This window comes from Gastrolobium bilobum, unplaced genomic scaffold (genome assembly GCF_033153095.1).
Source record: "Gastrolobium bilobum isolate Gb01-03AN ecotype WA unplaced genomic scaffold, APGP_CSIRO_Gbil_v1 utg36536, whole genome shotgun sequence".
NCBI classification, from domain to species: Eukaryota; Viridiplantae; Streptophyta; class Magnoliopsida; order Fabales; family Fabaceae; genus Gastrolobium; species Gastrolobium bilobum.
The window spans coordinates 34,171-48,105 of NW_026896181.1; the positions used below are offsets into that span (position 1 = coordinate 34,171).

At 35.2% G+C, this 13,935-nt stretch overlaps 1 protein-coding gene across 1 annotated transcript; it reads right to left on the reverse strand.

The window, feature by feature from the left end:
- Positions 1-1,233: 1,233 nt before the first annotated feature.
- Positions 1,234-7,106, reverse strand: LOC133298141 (probable protein phosphatase 2C 55). The gene is made up of 5 exons (XM_061497376.1): positions 6,831-7,106; positions 5,797-6,688; positions 4,235-4,559; positions 2,925-3,074; positions 1,234-1,635 (listed from the first exon to the last, which is right to left on the reverse strand). Exons 2-5 carry the CDS (start codon positions 6,558-6,560, stop codon positions 1,339-1,341), a joined length of 1,536 nt encoding a protein of 511 aa, XP_061353360.1. The 5' UTR covers positions 6,561-6,688; positions 6,831-7,106; the 3' UTR covers positions 1,234-1,338.
- Between the last annotated feature and the right edge of the window lie 6,829 nt (positions 7,107-13,935).

Below are 13,935 nucleotides of genomic sequence, written 5' to 3' on the forward strand. Positions count from 1 at the left end.
ATTTTATATTTTTTTGAAATACAAAAGCATTAGTAAACTATAATATAATTTTTTTTTTGGGCAAAGAGATATGAAGGTTTACAAAGATAAAATTTTATTGATGAGATGTGACTAGATTTTTTCTTGGGTTTAGTTGATGGATTAACGAGTCTTGGGTTTAGAAATTTTTGGGCTATGATTAGGGAAAAACCCAAATAGGTAGAGGGGAATTAATATATTGGATCGGTTTTCATCAACTCATCCAAAAACCGATCCAATCCAATTAAAATTTACGGTTTTTTTTCGGTTTTCAGTTTTTCGGTTTTCGATTTATTCGATTTTTCGGTTCGGTTACCGTGGTTTGAATCGGTTTGTATCGGTTGATGAACACCCCTAGATAAAACTATCAACCACTTGGTTTTTTTTTTAATCTGAAAAATAAAAATAATTTCAAATTATATTTGATAAAATTAATTTATTTTTCTATTTCAAAAAAATAATCAATAGTTACGAATAAAAATTGAAAAAAAAACACGACTTTTTTAATTTGTTCTTTTCCGGATATAGAAATAGAAAAAAATATTTGTCATTCATAAAACAGGGTCAATGTTTATCATGCGCGCACCTCAGTCATCAAAATCAACCAAAGGAGAAAGAAAAAAAAAGCACTCTAATATGTTATAGGAATGTATGAAATAATAATAGATTATTGGGAAAACTTCAAAAATTTCCCGATAAACTTTTTAAATTATCACTTACTTTTCTCACAAATTTTTTAAATCATTTACAATCTTATTTAGATTTTTTTTATCACTTACTCCCCTGACTTAAAGTTTCTTTATCACTTACCCCCCATTTAGGGGATAAATGATAAAAAAAAGGGAGTAAATGATGATGAATAAAGTTACACCAAGATTTTTGAAGTTTTCCCTGTAGATTATTTGAAATGATTATAGCATTCATAGCAAAAATTAATCTAGAAGATTACTTCTCTTATGTAGTATGAGAGAAATTTTCTCATGTTAAGAGACAAATAAAGTGAATCCCATCAACTTTTAAAAAGAAAAAGAAAAAAGAAAAGCACATTTTTCAAAGGTAGAGTGACATAAGAAATCGAAATCCATCTTATGAAACGTAAGAGTATGAATTACCTTAAATTTAAGGGGACATATTACTCAAAAGATTTTAACAACTATTCCGCTTAGAGAAACAAACCAAAGATAAAATGGACGATGAAATTTTTTAATTCAACGAAGCTGACTCAATAGAATGTGATTAATAAACTTTTTGAGTTACAATCACAACATGTCGTCATCACCAGGACAAAATGAATATATACAGGAGGCACAGAAAATGAATTTAAGCATCTTCAGATTTGGTAATATATGAAACAACAACAGTAGTATCATCAAGCTTGCCACCATAGTAACGGAATCCAGCATCCTGAGCAGCAGTTGAGAAAGGGGTCTGTCTGTCTTTATCGAGTGCCCGTTGTCGTGCCAACGCAGCTATCTTCTGAGCTGTCACCTGAGGGCTTAAGCCGGCTCTCATGGCATGAACCACCACCGCTGTAATCTCATTATTGTATAAGTTATCAAACAGCCCATCAGTACCAGCAACTATGACATCTCCGGGAGCAATTGGAATTGTAAAAACCTGATATAAACAAGGCAACCCATCTAAGCATCCTACCAGTAGCAATGAACCAGATCAGATGCAAAAAGCCAGAAGTCCAACAAACTCGTGAATTTTTGTCCAAACTTTTCGCCATAAAGAATAATTAATAACCAAACTTGACCAATTGCCATGGTAAAGTACTTGATATAGAGACCATTAGCAAAAAATTACCGCAGGGCATCAAGAAGATTTTAGGCAGAATCTAGTAGTAATCAGAAGAAATAAATGTTTTAATAGCAAATTTTACCACGTGTGTGAATGTGTTTTATAGCAAACAAGCAACCTCCTCAGAACAAAGCAGAACCAAGATCTCAAATAAAAACCTGTCTGCTAACAATTAGATCAGCTGCCAAATCGTAATGGATCATAACAGGCACATAAAATCTTGACTCAATAACAATTAAATAAACGAAAATGTTAGATCTCCAGAATTTTTTACACAACGAGTTGGCATGCTAGTGGTTCACCACAAATCTAGCTGATTCTGCTAAAAAGTGTCCAGCTGTTCAGCACAACTCTTAATAAAATACCTTAATTAACTTGGTCTGATGCATTCAAGCCGTGTTCCTTTTTTTTTTTTACTACTACTCTAATAGGCTATGCCTGCGTCCATTCTAGTCCTTCTAACCTCATCTTTTTTTTTTTTTTTTAAATTACGTCCCTAAACTTACAATCTGTATCAATGCAGACATGCAGTCTCCGCAGTTAGTTGTCATCTAAATTAGACTACTATATTTTCATTGCTAACGTTGGGTTATATGTTCAGCCTGACTTGGCAATTACAGATCTCGCTTGTAGCTGATTGGAGCTAAATCATGTAAGTGGATATCACATGCATAGTACTGAACAGTCTAATTTGTAAAAATTAATTGATGTAAACGGTACATTAAGGGACTACATTCAGAAAATTTAAAAACAAAGGACTAAATTGAACGCATCCTGAAAATCAGGGTTTAAAAACTTAAATAAACCAAATAAAAAATATATTTTTCAATAACTCTTCTGAGACTACGTCCAAATCCTACAGTGGATATACAAAGAAGAAGATGGTGTTTTTATGGGTTAGAAAGTGAATATAAATTTTGTATGCATTTACTGTATTCAGGGTAAGGATATATACAAGAACAACATTAGAAGTGATAAACAAGCAGCAGATCCAGTAGCAAACATTTTTAAGCATAGCAAATTATCATTAGTGAATGAAAAGATAATTTAATAACCAATGTAGTCAAATTCTCCTAAATATGAAGTCCACAATAAGAAAATACCTGACCAGAACTAGGTAAATCACCGTTAGTACCACATTCCAGCTGATAGGTGAAATTGAAATCATGTTGCTGCACTGGGGACCGGAATATGGTACACCCATCACGGACCACCATAAACCCACTGTCTCCCAAATTAATAGCATTAAGCCCCTAAGAAAGGAACACCAAAAATGAATATATGTTGACAAAAAGAAGGCCACAAAATAGAGATCTCTTTCAGGATTATGAAATAACATATCAAAACTGATAATTTACAAATGCAGAATATTTGTAATCTAGATAAGTCATTATGCTCTTAAGTAACAAATGACATACTAAGTATAGGAAAAAAAAAGAAAGGTTAAGTTCCAGGGTGAAGTTCAGAAACTACTAGTTTTTTTGGGAGTTCAAAAGTACTCAACAGTTGATAAGGTTGGTATCTCGCAAGCTGGGCAGCATTTGTAAATTTTGGGAGTCCAGCGAAACGGTGAGGGGTCTGGAGGATATCAAAGCCATCCTTAAGGAGATGGCTCTCAAGAAGGACGACGAAAAAACATCGAGCGAGGGTGATGGTACTAGTACAGGTTCGACAAAGGTATCTACCTTGACCTCCAAGGTGGAAGGCTGCCCAGCTTGCGAGATACCAACCGTATCAACAGTCACCACCATCTTTGTTAAATTGATCTTCATATTACATAATCTTTTACCCTGATGAGTCCAAGGCCCACAGACTAATATTTCAAAAAATAAAAGAACATTACTTTTAAACTTAAGGCATCAAAAAGCTTTATAAGGGTGATTTTAACTACTACTCTCAAGACATCGTGGACCACTTTTTTACCCCAATGATTTAATAATGCATTTTGTTCTATAAACTGTTTTTTTATTACATCACCACTCAATCCAGTCAGTTAAAATTCACAAGGGTGCAAGATCTACAAAGTTCTAAGATTACTGCCTTCATAAATTATATTGTCCTTGACTTTCTACAGAATTATATTCCTAGAAACAGTGAAAATTATTTTGGAAGGCCTATATATCACTGAATAGTTTTCAAGGACTTATATCATTCAGTCACTAATAAATTTACCACAAACGAATGCCCAAATCAGGAAAATAAGTTGCAAAGGCTGAAATCAATCATCATAAGACCATCAAATTATTTAAAAAAATGATACTGAAAATATGAAGACAATAGATACAATAACTATGGAAGGTAAACTCGTTACTAGTCTATCAGTATTCTGAGATGCTTAAAGCACTATAAGTAAGAGTGACAGAACTGAAGCTCTTGCGTATTCCAAAGGGGACAACATAAAGATGAAGGTAACCTGATCAGTAAGTGCAATGATGCATGCTGTAGAGGAACCCTTAGCTTTTGTACTTGAGTGTGCTTTTTCCAACACCCTAGCTGGGTCAATTGAACCTTTGGGCTCCTCCTGAATAGCATCCACTGAATTGGACATGAGCTCACGAGAGTAATATCCAGAATTAACACCAAGATCTGCCCAGCCACCAACACCATCTGCCACCCCTATTGCTTGTTCCTCAGAACATATAAAATGAGCATCTTCTCCACCAGTTTCTTCTTTTTCAGGATGGGGCAAGTAGCATGATCCTGATACTAACTTGAGGATTTTGCCTGAAGGAGTTTTCCTGCAGTCATCATCTCCAACCATGTCATATCAGCCATTAAGATTGTAAATTCAGAATATATTTTCAACCAGTACATATAGCCTCCACATGTTTTTGGTTATATAGCCTATACATGTCGTCTATTGATCCAAAAAACAATATAACAGTAGATTCTGAGTTTTTTTCCCTGTAGAACAGTATATCATGATAGGTAGATGCAAATCAAGATCTGACTAATTAACCTTAAACCTATTTCTAAGAAAATTTCATAGTACTCAGTAGATATAACAAAGACAACAACATGGGAATTTATGCAACAGTAACCAACTAACTATCCAAACCATTTAGATCAGTAAATCAAACCTTTTCAAGTAAGAATCAGTCAAATTCTTTTTTTGCTAGGGAAATATTTTTTAAAGAAAAAGGCAAAAAAAATTAACACAATGATTTTTTACTGTTCAGACATTATTATATTAACTAATAACTCCAAACTTTCATGTCATCAATATGAAAACACTTGTTTAAAATGTCAAGGCTAATAAGTTATCAAAGTCATCAAGCTTTCTTATTTTGGGGGAAACATAGAACCCCATTTAACTTTGGCTCTTTTGACTCTTTGGCACATAGACTCCTCGTCTTTCGATTTCGGCAATTAAACCTTCAACTTTGAAAAAGGGTTTCAATAACCATTTTTTTCCCCCTAATGAATTCATCCTCCAACTACTCTCAACTTAGAAAGAACCACCAACAAGATCATTATTTTCTTTACAAAAACATTAATACAAAGAAACCAAAAAAATAAAATATAGTTGTTCCATTTTGAAAGGGTTTTCTGCATTTCCCCACATTTTAATATGCGAACCCTCCCGTTTATATTCCCAAAATTGCACTAGTCAAATGCAAATGTTCAATAAATCTCAACTTTTCACAAAAGAGCTAAGTGAGCCTTTCTATGTAAAGATGGGATTCAACTATATCTTTTTTACTCAAAATAGCATTAGTCAAATCCCCATGTTCAAAATAGCTTTGTTCTTCAATCCTTTTAAAATGCCCTTTAGATTATAATTGGATGTTTATTATAGCCTAAACCACAAACAGTGAACTATAAGTGACACGATTATCATTATAACCAACAAGACACACAGCGAACAGCAAGCACCACCACAACATATAAATATTGATTTAACTGCAGAGAATTGATATTGCTTTGCATCCATGTTATGTTTGTAACGGTGAATATTGAAGGGAGACAACATACTGTTCAGATGAATTTGAAGAATTTTTTAGCTGCTCCTCACGGGAAGAAGTGTCAAAAGGCACATCATGAGCAGGCCCAACAGAGTTACATGATGTTGACGAACTATGGAAACCTCCAGACCCTGACTGTGCATAATGGTAAGAGCTATGCCAAGCCTTTGCAACATTATAAATGAAATAGCCAAAAATTGCACTATTATCTGGCTGCCGATGGTTTTCCAAACTCATGCTCACTTTTCTACCATTCCCCAAACTCGTGCTCAAGCAGATATTACTGCTATTCATTGTTGACAGCGAACGGTGACTACGCTTCAAAGCTGAGTTATCTAAATAGCATTCACCAACCACAACTCTGGATAAGTGAGAAGCCATTGTTTTAGCCTGAAATTTCGCACCAGTTGGAAACCGATCAGGTCCCGAAAGAGCACAATCAATGTGGTATCCACAGACCTGAAACGAAGGCCCTGATACAGAGGGAATGGAAAATGTTCGAGATAGCGTATCAACTACAGACAAAGTTCTTCTTTTACCATCTAATTCAAAGCTAGAAGCTAAAACAATGCTGCGGCGCAGGTGCACACACGATGAGCTATTTAAAGAGTGAAAAAATTGCAGAGAACCACCAAACCACAACTTCCCTTGTCCAATCAGAACTTCAGAGCCCTGGATTCTTCCTTCTTTCCCCACAATTGATCTCTGAATCAGAGTTCCGAGCCTTGAAAAGTAATTAGATGGCATTTTTCCAACACAAGAATTCAGGTTCATCAATAACAACCAGATCGTTACCACCACTACATGCTAAAGGCAATTTCATAACTCCCAATACATCAATGCTTAATTCACTTACAACACAGTGCACAAACCCCTTCGATATATTTCAATTATTCAGAGACCTGAGTTATTCCACAATAAAGGTCAACAAGCGCCAAAAAAAAATATTCACTTAATAAAATCGTGCTTATAATTAAATAAAATTGAGGTCAAGGAAAAGAAATTTTGAAAAAAATAAATAAAAGGGAAGAAAGAGAATCTTACAGTTGGGGAAAATCGGAGGAAAACCCTAACCCTAAAAGCTTGAAACGTAAGCGGAAGGTGTTGCTGCTTAAATATTGAAGAAAATAGGAATGAAGGTAAGAGCCGAAAATGAATCTTGAAGGGGTTAGGTGAGAGAGACAGAAAGAGAGCGAGGGACACGAGGCTCTAACCTATTTTCGCTTCTACTCGGTTAACTTTCCCGCTTCAGAGGAACATGCCACAGCCACAACGTGACCATCGATGAGAAAAAAAGAACATGTGCGTATAGAAAATTGTCAAATTTCTAGATAATCTTAGAAATTTCTATGTCTGCTTGAATCTTTATATTATTATATGAAATTCAATGTACTCGGTGCCAGGGATGTAAATGGGTTGGGTTGGGCTGGGCTTTGGCCTTTCTGGTCCAAGCCTATGTCAAAAAAAATTCAGTCTATCTAACCTACTGGCTTATTAAAGGCTTTATTTGTAGGCCAAGCCCAGCCCATTTTTAAAAATAAGAAAGTCTGACATGGCCTACAGGCCTTGTAGACCTCCCAAGGTAGATATTAAGCAAAAAAAAATAATTGTATAGAACAAAGAAAGTTTCGTTCATGCATGCACTACTACTTCTTATAAGAAAAAAATGACAAACAAGAAAGAGTCAACATAATACCTCAGCTCTAGAATATATATCATAGAGGAATAGAGTCAAAGAAATGAAGAAAATAAGAAAAATACAATTATCGGATACTGAAATAAAGTCTGCAAGAGAATGTCATTTATCTAAAAATCTTTAAACCACCATCAAGACAAGGGAAAGAAGAGTATTATTGAAAGATCTTCATCAGTAACATCATAATCTAGCAAGGTACCCATTACTCCATGGTATTAAGCTGCAACAGCATGTAAAATTTGGAGACATTAGACAAGTTTTCCTTTCATAAAATAAAATAGCACAAAAAGTAAGAGATATTGGTATTTGGTACTTTGCGTCTTTGCCACATAAAATAAATATTATTTTATTTTAATAAATTAAATAGGCCAGCCTACAAGGCTGTAGGCCGGGCTTGACAAAATTGGCCTATGACCTATTTGTTAAGAAAGCTTTTTTATAAGCCTAAACCAACTCTATTATTCTGAAAGATCGGGCCTGGGCCGGGCCAGCCTGGCCATTTACACCCCTACTCAGTACTCACTATGTATGAGTATAATAGGAAAAATATCAAACTCAATTTTATTTTATTTAAGAGTTATATATGTATCATGTTACAACAAATATTTTTTTCTATCAAACACAGATAAAAAGAAAGAGAAAGTAAAATGAGGAGAAAAAAAATGCATTCTCCATGTTTTATATGTGTTTGCATGAAAGTTTCTTTTTTCCATACAACATGATGGATTTGTTTTATCTGCTGTTACTGCAGATAAGTTATCTGCAATAAGTCCAATACGACGTCGTTTTGGGACAGAAATTATGGTATTTTTGTAATTTAATTTATTTCAGGGTTATAATAGTCTTTATATTTATAATTTTTTGAGATTTTAATACCAAAACGACGTCGTTTTGAGAATAAATGCAGATAACTTATCTGCATTAACTGCAGAAACATTTTTCCCTAACATGATACATATATAACCTTTTATTTAATCAGAAAAATATTTTTGCAGTTAATGCAGATAAATTATCTGTACTTATTTTCAAAACGATGTCGTTTTGGGATTGAAATATTAAAAAATTATAATTATAAAAACTATAATAACCCTGAAATAAATTAAAATTACAAAAATACCATGATTTTCGTCCCAAAACGACATCGTATTGGGCTTACTGCAGTAAAAGCGAATCCTTATTTAATATATGAAACATATTTTTTTCAAAATAATACTAAGTTAATTGCTTATTTTTAAAGTTTTTAAAATTAAATTTAAATATTTCCTAATAATATCTAAAATTCACACCATCAAAGAAATTTTCAATGGAAAACTAATGCCCAGTAAAAGCGCAACTATTCACCCCATCAAATTTCCACACACCATGGAAACCAACAACCATGATTCATTCACTTTGCCCCACTATCAATCTTGCAAAAACAAAAACATATCTTTCATGTGAGTTTTTCACTTTATTGACACCTTTTCCTTCTCGGATAAAGATATTAATGTGGAAATTACATGATAACTAAGATTAATCATTTTGTTAATTATTATGTTTTATATTTTTATCTTATTTCACAAGTTAGTTGTAAACAATTTTTATATTGCTTATATAAACCATTTCTTCAAAATTGGTTTTACCGCCAGCTTTGTCTTTTTAGAGGATTGGATAAGAAACAAATGATTTTTCTGGTTAGCAAGTTACACATTAATTGTTTTTCTGGTTAGAAAGTTAGATATTTATTGCCTTCAGTTTTTCACACTCCAGTTTAGGATTATTAGGGATAACTAAGGAAAAAAGGAATGATTTTTATATTTATCTCTTTCTTCACATGCATTAAATAGATGATGTTCAACTATTATTAATAAAAAAAATTCACGTGACTCTCTCATATGAAATTTTAACATGAGAGATCCATTTTGAAGGAATGTTAAAATCACATCCCATGCATCATATAGTCATAAAGTATCGTATTAGTGATAATGATAAATGATTTTATTTTGTATCCTTATCTTATTTGATAAACTAGTTATTGATATATCTTAAATTGTCTATATAAAAGCCTCATGAAAAACACAACGTTATCTCAATGTATTTATCATTTATCACTCCCTTCTACCCAATGAATGATAATAGTTTTTCTATTCTTTTAGCAACACCAAATTATTGATTTAGACGCTTAACTGTTGTTAAAATAGTAAGAAATTCCAGAATTACATAAGAATTGGTAAAATTGAAATGCATATTTGTTAGAGAGATGTAAAATCATTAATATAATTTTATCCAATACCTTAAGATTTTAGGTTGAAATTATTCTATATTTGGTGTCAGTGTTGGAGTGACCAAGTGATCACGAATTCGATTCTCATTGCCATTCACTTTGTAGTGAAATTAAATAAGCACAAGGTAAACTAAAAAATGGACCTGTGTAATATTTATACTTCAAGTTCAAAGGGCTATTGTGTATTGATGTATTAGAGATATAAAATTATCAATGTAGTCTCATCTAATGCTTTAAAATTTTGGGTTAAAATAGTTGTTTACAATATGTTGTAAATAATATTGATTTAGTTATTATTTAGTCATTTATTGTTGTATTGGGCCAATCTCTTTGTTGTATTGGGCCAAGCCCATTAGGTTAAAAGTAGGTCAAATATTCTCTATAAATAGAGAACCCTTTGTACAGATTATTTACAATTCTATAATATATTAGAATACCCTTTTTCAAGTTGGTATCAGAGCTCTCGATCTGAGGGCTTTGCTTCCGCACATATTATCTTCTTTTTTAACAAAACCCTAATTTCTTTGCCTCTTGCCGTCATTAGCCGCCACCGGAAAATTTTTCCGGGGACCTTTTGGACCAAGGGGACCATTGTTGACCTTATTTTTCCTCCGATCTATCATTCTACGCAGTGTTCCTCCGCCACAAACGACCGAAACACCTCCGATCGCCTCCAATCAGATCTGTCTTCACCGTTTGGACCACTTTCCGGCGACTTTTCAACCGCGACCACCCACAGACAGGTGTGCGCTCACCGGACGACCACACCAGAAAAATCTCAGCCGGCGAAGCCCATCCACGCGCTCTCACGCGCCGCCCCTTTCCCGGCGAGTGAATCCCACGCGCAGCTTCTTTCTCCGGCGCGTGCGGCCGTGTTTTTGGACCGGACCACCACCATTCTTCTCGTCTTCTTGTCTTCTGTCTGGATCTGTAATTATTTTTCTGATCAGAGGTCATTTGATATTCTGTTTGGTTGATTTTATCGCTGGTTGTTAACTTTTTTTGTTAAAGAATGGCTGAGCATGATAGTTCTTCGATCTTATCTGGTAAGAGCACACGTTCTATATCTCTTCTTGCTTCTTGCACTGATTTTAAAACCTCATGGATTTTGGATTCTGGTGCAACTGATCATATGGCTTGTCGTACTGAGTTATTTTGTTCTTATCATCCTACTGTTGGTAGTCATACTATATCCGTAGCTGATGGATCCCATAAATCAGTTATTGGTTCTGGTAACATTCAAATTCAACCTTCCTTGTTTCTTAAAAATGTTCTTTATGTTCCTCAGCTTTCTACTAATCTTATCTCCACTCAAAAACTTACAACTGATTTGAATTGTTCTATCACATTTTTTCCTTCTCATTGTCTTATTCAGGATCTTACCACGAAGAAGACAATTGGAGTTGCTAATGAACAGGATGGGTTGTATCATCTCCTTCCAGACCATGCTAGCAAAAATCAGTTATTAATGACATGTCATCCTTCTACTGCAGAGTCTATGATTTGGCTCCATCACAAGCGTCTCGGGCATCCACCATTTAGTCTTTTGAAGTCTATGTTCCCCTCTCTGTTTCTCAATAAGTCGGTTGAGACCTTTCATTGTGATGTTTGTGAATTTGCAAAACACCATCGAGTGTCATTTCCTTCTAGCACTATTAAAAGCAGAGAACCTTTTTCTCTTATCCATTCTGATGTTTGGGGCCCTTCTAAAGTGCACAGTGTTTCAGGTGCTAGGTGGTTTGTTTCTTTTATTGACGATTGTACTCGGATAACATGGATATACTTGATGAAAGACAAGTCTGAAGTACCAGAGATATTTATTCGGTTTCATCACATGGTTGAGACTCAGTTTGGTAAGGGTATTAAAAGACTCAGATCTGATAATGGTACTGAGTACGTCAATCAACGCCTGTCACAATTCATTTCAGACAGAGGTATGATTCATGAGCTCACATGTGTTGATACCCCTCAACAAAACGGGGTTGCTGAAAGGAAAAATCGTCACCTTCTTGAAGTTGCTAGAGCACTACTTTTTCAGACATCTGTTCCTAGTTCTTATTGGGGAGAAGCAGTATTAGCTGCAACTTTTTTGATCAACCGTTTACCTTCACGGGTCCTTAACAATATCAGTCCTATTCATTCCATGACTTCCTTCTTTCCTTCTGTTCCCATATTGCAGAGCCTTCCACCAAGAGTGTTTGGATGTGTTGCCTTTGTCCATGTTCATAAACAACATCGAAGTAAGTTGGATCCTAGGGCTCTTAAGTGTATCTTCCTTGGTTATAACCCTTATAAAAAAGGGTACAAGTGTTATCATCCACCAAGTCGGAAATTTTTTGTTTCTATGGATGTCACCTTTCAAGAATCTGAATCTTATTTCCTGGGTCCTCATCGTCAGGGGGAGAATAGTTCTTCAGAAGACTCGTCCCCTTCCTTCTTTGAGTCTGGATCAATCTTCTCTCTTCCTAGTGTGTCTGCTCCTGGTGTGTCAGAACCTTCAAATACACCTGAGATACAACCCATACTGTCTCACCAGCAACCTCAATCGTCTGAACCACTGGTAAGTCCTGAATCTCCTATTTCTTCTGAATCTCCTGTTTCTGATTCTAATATTATTTCCTCTCATGATTTGTCTATTTCTTCTGATATCTCTAATGACTTACCCATTGCTTCTACTTCTGATGACTTACCTATTGCTCTTAGAAAAGGAAAAAGATCTTGTCACAAGAAAACTTGTTCCTCATGTCCCTCTTGTACTCAATACCCTATCTCCCACTTTGTTTCCTCTGCTAATCTTTCTGTGCAGCACAAAAGCTTTGTTTCAGCACTAGATTCTATTGCAATCCCAAAATCAGTACATGAAGCCTTGAAAGATAGGAATTGGGCTCAAGCCATGCAAGAGGAGATGAATGCTTTGGAGAAAAATAAAACATGGGAGGTTATTGATAGACCCAACGGAAAGAAAGCAGTAGGGTGCAGATGGGTTTATACCCTGAAATATAATTCTGATGGCACTCTTGAGAGATATAAGGCTCGATTAGTGGCCAAAGGTTACACTCAAACCTATGGCATTGATTATGAAGAAACCTTTGCTCCAGTTGCAAAGATGAATACAGTGAGAATCTTGTTATCCCTTGCTGCCCATTACAATTGGGATATAAATCAATTTGATGTGAAAAATGCTTTCCTCAATGGTGAGTTAGAAGAAGAAGTCTACATGGAAATCCCGCCTGGTTTTGATTCTGTGAAGGGGGAAAATAAAGTTTGTAGATTAAAAAAGGCCTTGTATGGATTGAAGCAGTCACCTCGTGCTTGGTTTGGAAGATTTACTAAGGTTATGATGACCTTAGGATACAGACAGAGCCAAGGAGATCACACTCTTTTCTTCAAGCACTCCCAAAATGGGAAGCTTACTGTGCTCCTTGTATATGTTGATGATATTATCATCACAGGTGATGATTTTGTGGAGAGACAGATTCTGCAAACACGGCTTGCCTCTGAGTTTGAAATCAAAGACCTTGGGAAACTGAGATATTTCCTAGGGATAGAAGTAGCTCATTCAAGCAAAGGAATTTTTATCAGCCAGAGGAAATATGTTCTTGATCTTCTCAAAGAAGCAGGAAAGCTCGGGTGTAAACCCTCTAATACTCCTATTGAGCAGAATCACAAGATGGGCTATGAAGAAGAGAGTCCTCCAGTTGATAAAGGACAATATCAACGGCTAGTTGGGAAATTGATATATCTGGCCCATACTAGACCAGACCTAGCTTATGCTGTTAGTGTTGTCAGTCAGTTTATGCACGATCCAAAAGAAAAACACATGCAGGCAGTAGAGAGAATTCTTCAGTATATTAAAGGTACTCCTGGTAAAGGATTGTTATTCCGACGTGATGGCAATCTATCTTTAGAAGTCTACACAGATGCTGATTATGCTGGATCCGTGACTGACCGTCGTTCTACCACTGGTTATTGCATGTTTCTTTGCGGTAACTTGGTGACATGGAGAAGTAAGAAACAAGATGTGGTTGCCAGATCAAGTGCAGAAGCTGAATTTCGAGCTATGGCTCAAGGCATTTGTGAGTTACTGTGGCTGAAAATTGTTCTTGATGATCTCAAAATAAAATGTGAGGGACCTATGAAGCTGCTGTGTGATAATAAGTCCGCTATTTGTATAGCTCATAATCCAGTTC

Bases quoted from the DNA above. Each gene is read 5' to 3' on its own strand.
- LOC133298141 (XM_061497376.1), bottom strand. From the start codon at position 6,560: ATGAACCTGAATTCTTGTGTTGGAAAAATGCCATCTAATTACTTTTCA. The intron at 4,560-5,796 runs GTATGTTGTCTC...TGATGACTGCAG, and splicing joins TCTTCAAATTCATCTGAACA to GAAAACTCCTTCAGGCAAAA. The intron at 3,075-4,234 runs GTTACCTTCATC...TTCCTTTCTTAG, and splicing joins TCATTGCACTTACTGATCAG to GGGCTTAATGCTATTAATTT.